General features: G+C 42.3%; 1 protein-coding gene across 4 annotated transcripts in view; it reads right to left on the minus strand.

The window, feature by feature from the left end:
• Positions 1-12,323, minus strand: part of PRDM10 (PR/SET domain 10) — a 93,189-nt gene that overhangs the window by 58,015 nt on the left and 22,851 nt on the right. For 2 of the 4 annotated variants that reach the window (XM_054998370.1, XM_054998371.1), the window contains exons 2-4: positions 11,085-11,268; positions 9,704-9,868; positions 7,559-7,618 (exon numbers count right to left, since the gene is read on the minus strand). In XM_054998370.1, coding sequence (XP_054854345.1) covers positions 7,559-7,618; positions 9,704-9,868; positions 11,085-11,177 — 318 coding nt within the window. In that variant the 5' untranslated portion in view covers positions 11,178-11,268. The remainder of the gene's footprint in view (positions 1-7,558; positions 7,619-9,703; positions 9,869-11,084; positions 11,269-12,323) is intronic. The other 2 variants (XM_054998372.1, XM_054998373.1) reach the window with 2 other exon arrangements.

Here is a 12,323-nt window from a genome sequence, read left to right on the forward strand (position 1 = left end):
GAGAGAGCTCAGGAACAAGCCATCAAAAATCAGTCCTAAAGTATAAATCTTCAACTAAGTCTTACTGAAGATTCCATAACACTAGCCAGAACTAAGGCTATGTACAGCCTACATTTTTTAACAATCTGAGTTTTGTGACAAGGAAACCCAAATTCTGCTTTAAAGACTGCACAAATTCTGTAACCTGAATACATTATGCAACTCAAACAAGTGTCTGTATGCTGGTTTCTTCTAGTCACAGAAGAACGGGGAGCTACATGGAGAACTGCCATACCAACAGGAAAACAGGCACTTGAGATTTTACAGGGCACTGCCCCACTATTTTATCTACACAGCCAACAATCAGGGCTAGAATCCTATAGACCTTTCCGGGGGGGTTTGGATGCAGAATTCTGCACTTAATTAGCAACGTAACTTGAATGTGTTATACAACTGCAGATTTGTAGAGTATTCATAGCCCTGGCCACCAACCATTGCTGGGGGTTTTCTATCCATGTTCTAAGAAATCCTGAGGAGCCTCAAAAACTCATTTGGGGTTGCCAAACTCCAGGTGAGATATGGAGATCTCTTGGAATTAAAACTGATCTCCAGACAACAGAGATCAGTTCCCCTTTGAAAGGTAGATTGTATGGCATCATACACCCGCTGAGGTCCCTCCCTTCCACAAACTCCATCTTCCCAAGACTCCATCCCCAAATCTCCGGGAAGTTCCCAACTTAAGAGTTGTCAACCCTAAACTGTTTGGGAGTGGGAAGGTTTTTCAATAAAATCAATAGTGAAGATAAGTTCCTTGAAAGCTAGTTTGCCCACAATTACTGGTCTTTCCCTAGAACATACAGCTTCAGGAGAAAGTACAGTTATTGCAATGTATATCAAAGTAGCAGAGAATAGTCGCAAGGGCCAAGAGGCTTGCAGAGAATAATTGCAAGGTGGGCTTATAATATTGTCCCAGAATTTTGTTCCTTAGCAGACAAGGTCACTGAAGTTTGAAAACCACTGGTGATGACCATTACAATTAATGGAAATCACACAGCAGTGCTGGTTGGTGGCTTACTCTTCTTGACTATAAGAGAATATAAATCAGGAATGTTTTCCATGTCTCCTGAAAACGTAATGGAATATTGCCCCAATCGTCTTCCCCCCCAGCCTTGTGAATCATGGTCAGTAGGGCTGCTGAAATGAAGAAGGAGCCAAAAGGCAGAAGAAGCCTGGTGCCTGGCTCTGTCTACACGGAGACCTGCTTCAGAGCCAGTGGCTGTAAAAATTCAGCTGAGTGTGGCCGAGCGCAGAAAGACTGATGGAATTCATTCTCTGAGAAGCAGGCACAAGATCGGATGCCTAAAATCCCACAGGTACGCATCTTAGCGCTATGCCTGCAGCGAGCCCTGAATGCCCAGTCTTGCATAAGATGTTTTAACACAGGGCCCAAAAGGTGCTTGAATGGCTAGAGATGGAGTGTCAATAATTATTCAAATGAAACCGTGAGAAAGCATTCAGGGACACGTCTCTCCTGTTCCTGCTTGAAAACTGATGTAGGTTTTCTTTCTGCTGTACAAATATGCTGCCTGAATGCTCTTGTAAATCAAAGCAGATGTATGTGAATCACAGCCCTGGACCATAACAGGGTCATTTTGAGAAGGGGGGGTAGCTGCACCCCAACAGCCTCCTGCCAAGGCCAATGTGTCTCAAATATTATTCCTTTTTTTCTCTCTCCTGGGTTAATAATGGGGTGGGTAGGAACATAACACCACCTGGTAAGTCTGATTTGGCCTAAAACATATCAGATTTAGCCTAAGAAGATACTGATCCTCACCCTGGAGGAAAACTGCTCTCACTGCTTCCCATTTAACACTGGAAACTCTTACTGCAAGGGACACGTTTACGTTTCATACAAGCCAGCCCAGAATGCTTTGGCATTTCTTCGTTCTTCCTCTTTTCAGCTTTTTGTGACAGAACCCTGATATGCAATATGGCTCAGGAAGCCACCTAGAACATCTGGGTTCTTGGAGCCCCGGGGCTTACATAAGGCTATCAGGCCAGCTTAATCCCTTTTTTGACACAAGACAACCAGCTTGGGCCAGATTCCCTTTTTGTCTTGGAAGTGCAGAGCCATTAAAATGGCGGGACCATCCTGTAATAATTCTCTGCTTGGTAGCAACAATCTCTGACACCAGAGATAGAGCTCTGCTTGGGAGTCTGGGATTTGTTAGACCCGCCAATCAATCTCACCGAGGAGGCTGGCTTAGGTCAGATTCCATTGCCCATTAATATCCGGGAACTCTGGTCTTTTCTCTGGTCGCAACTTTAGAACATCTGGAGACCCCAAGACTAGAGGGCCAGGGGTTCAGGACTCCTCCTCTATCTTGGTACTGCAAGGAAATGTGTACATGCTCTGAGGAACCTGCTACAACCTAAGTAAAATATACTTAGCTGAGTTAGATCAACATTATTTCTTTTATTTGAGAGACTGTGTAAAAGTGTGCACTTCCCCGTCTTTTGTATTTTATCCTCTTCCTTATCCCTTTTGAATCCACCCACCATTCTCCTCCTTTTTTCTATAATAAACCTTTCTATAAAGTACAATACATTTATCTGGAATATTTCTCTGAATCTCTTCCCTACATGCCAGACCAACTGGGTGCTACATAGTTTGCTACAAGGTATTTTCCAGGGTTTCCGCACTGTTACTTGGTTATTTTGCTAGGACTGAGCTGGTCAGTGGGTCAGTCTATATATTCTCAGGGGATCCCTGAGTGGTGGCAGCTGATTAACAGGGTGCTTTTCAGAGAAACCTTGATCAAAGGGATTTCCCAGCAAGGAAAGTCACTTTTCTCTTCTTCCTAACTATAACAGGCATCATTAGTAAACTGCAAAACGCCATGCTTCCTGTCAGGGAGAAGTTAGTATGAAGCATGTCACCGCAGGTTATCAAAAAAAAACACCTCTTGCATCCAAGAAAAAAATATTCCTCACATGTTCTTGTTTTTTGTCCCTTTTACAGATATTTGAAGAAATCAAGAAGAAAACGCCCAAAGGCTTTGGAAGAGCTAAGATTCAAGAGGTCTTTCTAAAAGCAGCAGGGACCTTGCTTATTATTTTAGCAGCTATAACAGTTTGGGGATCTCTCACAGGAAGAAGGTTCATGCAACACCTGCAGAGATAGCAGCTGCTTTAATAAAATGATAACCATTCACAAACAAACTGGAAAGCTCTCCCTGGAAACATATGGTTTATCAAGGCACTGATGTCCAGGTTTGGTCTCGATTAAGTGGCCTGGGGATATCAAAATAACACACTAAATCATATGTATGTTTTGTTCCCTATTATCAGTGTATGTACATCATGCATGCATCTCTTTTAAATATACATTGCTTGCAGTGCATACAAGTAGATTTTGGTTTTAGGCCAAAACATATCTTTACTGTTTGAAACAACACAGAAGAAATGGATAAGAATTAAAGTGCAATTTGTTTATTGTGGCCTAATGAAAAGGAACAAGTGGACAGACCTAACTGCAGTGCTAGTCTTTCTACTTAAGCGGAATGCAGTGCGTTGCAACTCTTATTTCGTATTTTTTTTCAGAGTAAAAGTAGCAGGTGTTTTAACACCAACCCTATCCATATCCTGGTTTATTAAGAGAAAACAAAATCTGTTTTAAGTTTTGCACCTGCATTCATATATCATGGGTAACTGCACTTAAATCAGACACCTGAATACTGCCTTAGTGTTCCTCAACAAGATTTTTTCCTCTCATTTTTAAAATCTTTCTCACAAACTTATAAGAACATTTCAAAATTAACACAGCAGACATAGGTTGCCCATAACTCACATCGGTTTGTATTCTCTTTTTATCTTGCAAAACATCAGTCATCATTTTCAAGTTATTGTTTAGGCCTTCCATTTCTTCCGCTTGCCTTTTTAGTATTTCAGGCAAAGCAGATTCAAATTTGAGGCAATGCTTCATGACATTTGTCTCAATAAACTCTGCCACACTGCAGTTTTCTAATTTCTGCTCAACGAACACACATCTGCTCAGCATGCTTTTAAAATGTTTGCGATTCTCTTTGCCATAATACATCTCATTTTTTGTGCAAGGCTTTTCTTGCTTCCCTCTGTCTTTCTTTAAAGGATGTGCTTGCATCCTCCTCAAACACCTTCCCTCTGCTTCGCTTTTGGTACGTCCCCATGTTTTATAGAGATGCTAGGTGCATCTTCGGTGGTGGAAAGTGGTGTCAAGTCATAGCTGACTTACAGTGATCCTTATTGGGGTTTTCAAGGCAAAGAGAGGTGGTTTGCTATTGCTTGCCTCTGCAACCCTTGTCTTCTTTGAAAGTCTCCCATTCGATTTCTAACCAAGTCCAACCCTGCTTAGCTTCTGAGATCAGGAAGCTAAGCAGATGAGATCAGGCTTGCCTAGGCTATCCAAGTCAGCATCTTTAAACTACCTTAATTCTTTCAGCAAACTTTCAAACATTTCTTCAGTCTGTTTTAAAAACAGCTAAGGATTCCCCTTCTCCCTTCCAGATCACGCATCTCTATATTATTCGTCTCTTGACAGTTATTGGAACCACAGATCTCTTTGTCAGATGCATCTGGCAGGGAGAGCTGTGGTTATCGAAGGCCCATACTGCATTGGAATTGGATGGTCTAGCTGTTTGGCTGCTACAAACTAACAGGGCAAACTCCTTTGAAGCCAACTGATACACACACTAAAAGGAGATGTTTACATATACTAGCAAAGGAATGTTTTGATTGCTCCCTCCCCCTTCCTCCCCCTAATTGCCTCTTCTCTCTTCTCCTCTTCTGTATTTGACCAGTCTCTGTATCAGGCATCTGACGAAGAGAACTTGATTCTCGAAAGCTTATGCTACAATAAAATTGGTTAGTCTTAAAGGTGCTACTGGACTCTTTTTGATTTTGCTACCACAGACTAACACGGCTAACTCCTCTGCATCTATTAACACCTACTGACTTCGTTCCAATTAATCACTGCTTTCCCCCGCATTGACCAAGGCCTTTGCTGAACATTCCCACCTTTCTTTAGGTATGTGAACAGTTTTTTCTCATGCTTTGCTTAACTGCCCGTGGACTTCGCCAAGCCCTCTTTTTACTCTACATCCCTGCAGCACTTCTGCTTACCTATGAACCCTCTACATTGTTAGTGGTGTGTTTACTTCGTCTTACAAGAGGAAGACATTTTGAAAGCCTTGGTTTAGATCTTAAGATCCCACCGTGCGTGGGGAAAGCATTGCTGAGGGTGAAGGAGAAGAGTCACTAAGCAAAGTTACACCCTGCCAAGTCCACGGATGTAAACGGGCTTAGAAGATTATAACTCTGCTTAGGTTGGGACTGTATTTCCTCCTCCTGTCTCTCTGTCTGTCTGTCTCTCTGCAGCCCCAGAGCATTTTTTCAGGGGGAATGCAGGGGAACGGAGTTCCGGAACCTCTTGAAAATGGTCACATGGCTGGTGGCCCCGCCCCCTGATCTCCAGACAGAGGGGAGATGAGGCAATCTAAACTCCCCTCTGTCTGGAGATCAGGGGGCGGGGCCACCAGCCATGTGACCATTTTCTCTGAGGGCAACCCACTGACTTCCGCCATCTCTTTTCCCAGAAAAAAGCCCTGTGCAGCCCCCATGCCTCCCCTAAACTGTTTTATTTAGTCAGAGCAGCCTCCTAGAGGGCAGAGGAGACTGCACCGGGGGGGGGGGGGCGGGGAATTGTGCAGGAGGATCTTTCAATCTGAGCCATTCAATATTATTTTTCCTTAGAATATTATTGCTCCTCTTATATCTCTACATCAATCTATTACATGCCTTAGTATCAATGCCAAGACTTTGATCAAATACTGTTTTCTTTTTCTTTCCATTGTCAGTACCTTCTATGTTCCCACTTTTTTTTTGAGATCTGTGAATACCCTTTTATGCTTTGTAATTACCTGTCAACATTTCCCAGTTCTTCCTTTCACTGAATGTTTTCTATTCACGTTCTAAATTGCTAGCCAGGGTTCTTTGTTTGTTTCCTTCAACAGCAACAGTATTTTTCCTTGCAGAATCTCTCCCTTAATCACTCACCTTATCTTTAATTTATCCTTATATAACTGCCTACCATTTATTTAGCAGTTGCTAATAATCGCTACAGTCTTGTTGGGGAGTTAAGATCCAATCTTCTAACTGCCAGTGTCTAATTTTCCCACTCTTCTTTTTTCTTTCAATGAACAATATTTCTATCTTTATTCCTTTTGGAATTTTCTTCCCTGTCTCATTTTCTGTGGGTAGGATTTTTTCCATTCTTCTTTGTGTACGGTTTGACTCTATTATATCACTCCACTCTACTCCCCTTACACCATCTCAGTTTTTCAAATGCCAGAGCAACCAACAGCATCTCAATGGACCAATCCTGGCCCCTCTCTTTGCCCTCTGTCCCCTTTGCAAGACCTCATATCCCCCCTCTCTTTTTCTAATATTATCAACTTCATTCATTCCACTGCAAATTTTCAGAAAACTGGACATGCACATTCCCAGCTTGGAGAAATCACACACCAGAACACTTGTGTCTTTTGCCAAATTGCAGTTTAGTAGCTAATACATTGGAGGTTTCTCTAATTTGAAACTGAAAACTTATCATCTTACTTTCTAAAGGCATTATAACAGGTATCCTGAGGTTTTAAGTTCCTGTTTCCACACAACTGTGTTTTCATTGTGACTCAGGACAAAAAGGATCACAAGACTTGCCAGCTTAATTGCCCAGTTTCCAACAGAGATGAGAAATTAGTGGCTCTCAAGTAGATGATTTTTTTTTTGGCATCTTCCAAGCCTCACCTCCCCAGCCTCCAATTTTATGCTATTCCTAGTCAATTTCACACTAGTGAGCACATAAAGCAGAAAACCAGGACTATACACATCAGACATGGCCGTAAGTAATTGGAATGTTTCAGCTCCTAATTTTTTTTGGAAGTACAAAGATGATGAAACAGGTTTTTTAAAAACATTTCGGGGCGGGGGAGACAGAAATAACCTTTCCAAAAGAACAAGATCTGAATCCAGCAGTCTTCTAACAAAACTGACAATCTGCTGCTAAAGGGATGTGTTATTGATTCTTAGCTGGGCCTTCACTGGCCAGCATAACAGCCCTTTCTTAACTTAGGGCTGTCTGTGAACACCCTCTGGCTGGAACTGTACCACCATGGCTGGAGACAGCCAATCATTTTCTTTTCCCAGAAGGTGAACAATGGAGTCTTAGAGCCATTATTGCATGTGGCAGACACACTGAGGGCTTTTCCCCCCAATCCCGCTGTCAGGTTGATCAAACAGGTTTAGCAGGCTATTGCTGTGCCTCAAAAACCAACAAAAACTGATAGATTAAGCAACAAACAAAAGAAAAGAGAATGTAGAGCAAGGGTGACAATAGCTCTATCATCTCATCTTCAGGCCCAGGAAAAAATGACCCTTTGTTCTCCAGTCTGATGGAGCCCTGTTTGAAACAAAACATGGAGTATGGTAGCAGAATCTACCCCAAAGAAAAGTCAATCAAGGATCAACAGAAACAGCTGGGCCTTACCTGCTGTGTAGTTGCATCCTGTTGAACGTAAGTCACTTGGGACGGGTCTGTAAACAGAGTCTGAACAAAATGATAAGGGTTGAATTAAGTGGGGGGAAATTTCATAGTACTCTTTACTTACCGCTCATAGCAGCAGAATAGCTTAGCTACTAGGGACAGAAGACCCTGGACAGAAGATTTTATTCCATAAGAGCATAAGATAAGCCTGCTGGATCAGACCAGTGGTCCATCTAGTCCAGCATCCTGTTTCATAAAGTGGGTAACCAGTTGCCTTAAAGGGCCAACTAACAGGATACAGAGGTCAAGGCCTCCCCCTGCTGTTGCCTCCCAGCACTCGTGTTCAAAGGTTTATTGCCCCAGATATGGAAGTTCCATTAAGTCATCAAGGCTAATAGCCATTGACGGATATATTTCCGTGAATTGGTCTAATCCCAGTTCCATAATGTTAGCAGCTTATTAAAAAAATCCATCATACGGAGAACGTTGATACAGAAAACTTTTCCTCCTTCTCCCAGGACACCAGAGATCAGTGCCATGCAAATGAAACTGACTGGCAGTAGATTCAGGACAGACCGAATAAAGTATTTATTCACGCAATGTATAATTAATGTAGGGCCTGCACTGTCATAAAATATCACAACTGTCACTGACTTAGGGGGTTATAAAGGGGGAATGAACAAAGTCATGGTGATATTGAGTATGATGGCTAAATGTTCAGAGACAGCCTACTGATACCATTTGCTGTGGGACAACAGCGGAGGAAGGCTCCTGCCTTCATGCCTTATTTGTGGACTTCTTGGAAGCATCTTATTGGTAACTGTAAAAAGTAAAACTCTGAACCAGATAGATCTTCGCTTTGATCCAGCATGACTCTTCTCATGCTCACAACGCCAGTATACCAGTATCATACTTTGATCAATGGTGAATGGAAATGTTCTCATAGCCTTAACATCAACATTCCAGTAGTCCGTCTATAAAATGTGAGGTAGCGATTTTACTTTTGCATAGCCTCCTAACATCTAGAAAAGACACACACTGGATCGCGTAAAAAAATCCCATGCATACCTTCCTAGAATCTGCTGACTGTTTGCATTTTCAATAAATACCGAAAGCAAAGCCCTGCATGGCCATTTAGACCAAGTGGGGAAAACCATAAAAAGGAACAGGTGGTGCACGAAAATTCCGAAGTGTGAATGGATAGAATGGGGTCTTAACATCTTCTGCAGAAGAAGATATTCCTACCATTGTTAAAATAAAAAAAAAACATGTAAAAGGCTACTGTTACCAACGAATACTTGACTGGTCAATAAACGTGATTCTCAAACTGTGTTTCTTAGAAACATTATCAGGGAATTCTTCACTGAAAAGAGGATTAATGGAGGAAGAGATTTTCTGGATAACAATGAGTCCGCCACTACTAATTTTTCCCAGCAATGTGTAAATGCAGGAGAGTATTTCTAGTGCACACTTACAATACCCCTGAACCCAAAACTGGTATGTACCATGTGTGAATTAACAACACACCTTAGAAAATGCTCCCAAATCCTTGGCCAACACAAAAGGATTCCATGGGAAATGCTTAAAAGTGACTTGGAAGAAAAACTGTAGAGGGAATAGTTTCCTGAAGGTAGAAAGCTTGAAAACCACAGTTCTACATCAGTAGTCTTCTTGACTCCTTAAGGATTAGCACAACTGCTATAAACGCACAAGTTCCCATGACCTAATTACCAGTAGTTACCTAAACTTTGCTGCACAATCAAGGAGTTAGGAAAGAATTAATTAGGCAACACTTTGCTTTATATAACAAAGTGATGGCTGGAATCCTCCAATGATTACCAATGGTGTCTTTTAAAGGTGGGGGGGGGCAAGCCAAACAAACGTAATTATTCCACTTTCAGAGAAGCGAAATGGACCGGGCTTCATACTCAATAGCCTACCAGCAGCTTTTGATTACAACATCTGCACTCTTATTTAGGACGAAAAGTCCAAACTCCCACTTCGCCAATGGTTAGATGATTAAGCACAGCTGAGAGCGATTAAGCATTCACACAGCTTGGCAAACAGCTGGCCCTAATCCTGAAAAACGGAAGCGTTCCTCTCTGTGGCTATGAGAAGGCAGAAACAGGAGTGTGGGGTGTCACATGCCTGAGTGCCTTCCACAGGATGGATGTAAACCAGCGTATGCTCTGAGGTATCCACTGAGGTGTAAGATGTGCCATCGGCCGTGTAGACCACCTGTTGGGCAGGACGGTCCTGGTCATCGCTGTACACAATCTGAGCCACCGTTCCACCTTCTGGGACAAAGTGAACCTGGAATTGAGGGAATAAAGAATAAAGAAATAGCTAGACGCCAAGGGAATACACCAGACTGTACAGAAAACACAATAAAAGTGCATCCGTAAAAACAGTCCCAGCCGACGTGGTCAGTTTGTACTGAAAGAGTGAGGAAATGACTAGATACTGTTGGATAGGAAAATCCAACTTTAAATACCAACTTTATATAAAGCTGAGCACTAGAAATAGGCTTGCCAGCTATGGGTTGGGAAATTCCTGGAGATTTGGGAGTGGAGCCTGGGGAGCGTGGGTTTTGGAAAAGGGAGGGGCCTCAGCAGCCATTTTCTCCAGGGAAACTGATTTCTGTTGTCTGGAGATCAGTTGTCATTCCGGGAGATCTTGAGACCCCACTAGGAGATTGCCAACCTTAACAGGAAATAAATCACCAAAAGTACAATCTAATGGTCAGTTGAGTGTGGTTGAAGAATATTGTCTAGAACCATCACTCACTAACAGCATTAATCAGAGACAAAGCAGACTCTATATTCATGGCAAATTGGAAACCCTTTATGGACTATCTGCCAGAGATGGGGAAAAAATGAACAAATGATTTGTGGTTTTGATCTTTAAGAATAAGGATCTGGGATATCAAGAATATAAGATAAAGAAAAAAAGATAGTAATTAGAACACAAGCTGATTGACACTAAAGGAGGAAGTGTTGTAGGCAAAAAACTAATGGATAAACAATATGCTTATTATGCTTTTTACTGTTTTTTTTTACTTTGTAGGGCACTGTTGGCTCTTTGTAGTTGTGTTTTTGTTATGTTTAACCTTCCTCTTTGCTCTATCTTTTAACTTTTCTACAATAAAAATAAAAATAATCATTTAAAAATCAGTCATTAGAATGGAATGAATTGGGTCCAAATATTCCAGTTAAAAGTCCTACTGAGATTCCCTCCCCATCCTACAAGTCTATGTGACTCTACTAACTTTACCAAAACTTTTTATTTCTAGATCTTGGCAGCATTCAAACAACTTTTCATTACTGACATATATTTAGGAAAGTTTCTACATCACACAAAACCCCCTAATGACTAGGTTTAGATTTTTTTTGGTCCATTGCAAAGTTTCTAGAACAGCCAATGTAAAGTCCCTGAAAAACAGCCCTTTAAATATGTGATAGTGCACATAAGTGCTACTCACACATGACCCCTGCAAAAATTGAGAGTGAACTCTATAACCTCTAGTCACCTGAGCAGTATTCTCTTCCTGCTCAGCGGATTCAGACCACACCTGTGCGGATTCTTCTTTCAAGTCGATGTCATCCCTGCTGGGGGGCTCCATGGTGTGATAACTAAATTACTGGGATTGAGTTTGGCTGAATAGAGTCATCCGTCTGCTGTGTCTCTGGAAAAAGAAATCTTCTGAACCATGGCTACAGAGAAAGACAGAAGGGGAAAGACAAGATGTCAAAGAGCTGAGTAGTGTGTGAATAAAGGAGGCCTGAAGATTCACTAATCAATATGTGATAAATCAATATAAACAAAAATCCCATTCTCGGGGCTCTGTAACATTTGAGCCTGGAGCTATAAGCAACAGGGACTGGTTCAGCTTACACTGACTGAGTTCTAGGTAGCACAGTAAAAATGCAATCTGGGTCATGGCAGAGAGGGGGGCCACACTAGATGCAGCAGACATGAAAGGTAGCAGGCAGGTTTGTTCCCATATATCTGAGACAGAATTTTTTTTGGTGAAAAATGTAATAATTTCAATGAAAGAAACCAAGTTACTCATTCATCTTATCAAATGGGTAGATCAAATAAAAAAGCAAAGCTAAAATTTTTATTTGTCTTCTTTTGTATGGTGGAGGGGGTGTTGCAGTCACCAGTCTGATATGAAATGAATGCAAGGGATGCTACAGAGAGTAACCACATCACTGAGGTGTACCAGTGACCTCTGTAGAAGACAGCCCGCTGAATGCTGCTCAAAATTGATGGGTGGACAACCGCATTTATGGCACATCATGCAAAATTATTTGGGTCAGCTAAAATTACTGCTTTACATTTTGCTGTCTAGCGTCTATGGGCAGCAGGAAAGGGGGAGGGGGAACACCTTGGAAAGAAAACACAAACACCGCGAGTGGAGAAAAAAGGAAGGCCACAACTTTATTGATTACAGCAGTAGGAGCATTGGCACGCATAGGGATCGGATCCCACATCGGCTGACCCACCTGTCAGGCGATGACCTCCAGCCCCCACAGACCCCTGCTATGGAGGGGAAGACCCAGGATAGCAGTTAGCAGGGGACACATGGATGTACACCCCTTGGTGTCCCCCTGCCACCTAGGAGCGAGTCTTTCCCAGTAGCCCTCTGGCAGGGCCTGCCCCCTCAACTCGCTCCCTAGGTTCCTTATGGGAACCCCCTAAAATGGGAGGTAGATGGGGCAGGCTGACCCCATCCCCCCCCCGAGGGATCGGATCCCAATGCAAC

This window comes from Eublepharis macularius, chromosome 14 (assembly GCF_028583425.1).
Source record: "Eublepharis macularius isolate TG4126 chromosome 14, MPM_Emac_v1.0, whole genome shotgun sequence".
NCBI lineage: Eukaryota > Metazoa > Chordata > Lepidosauria > Squamata > Eublepharidae > Eublepharis > Eublepharis macularius.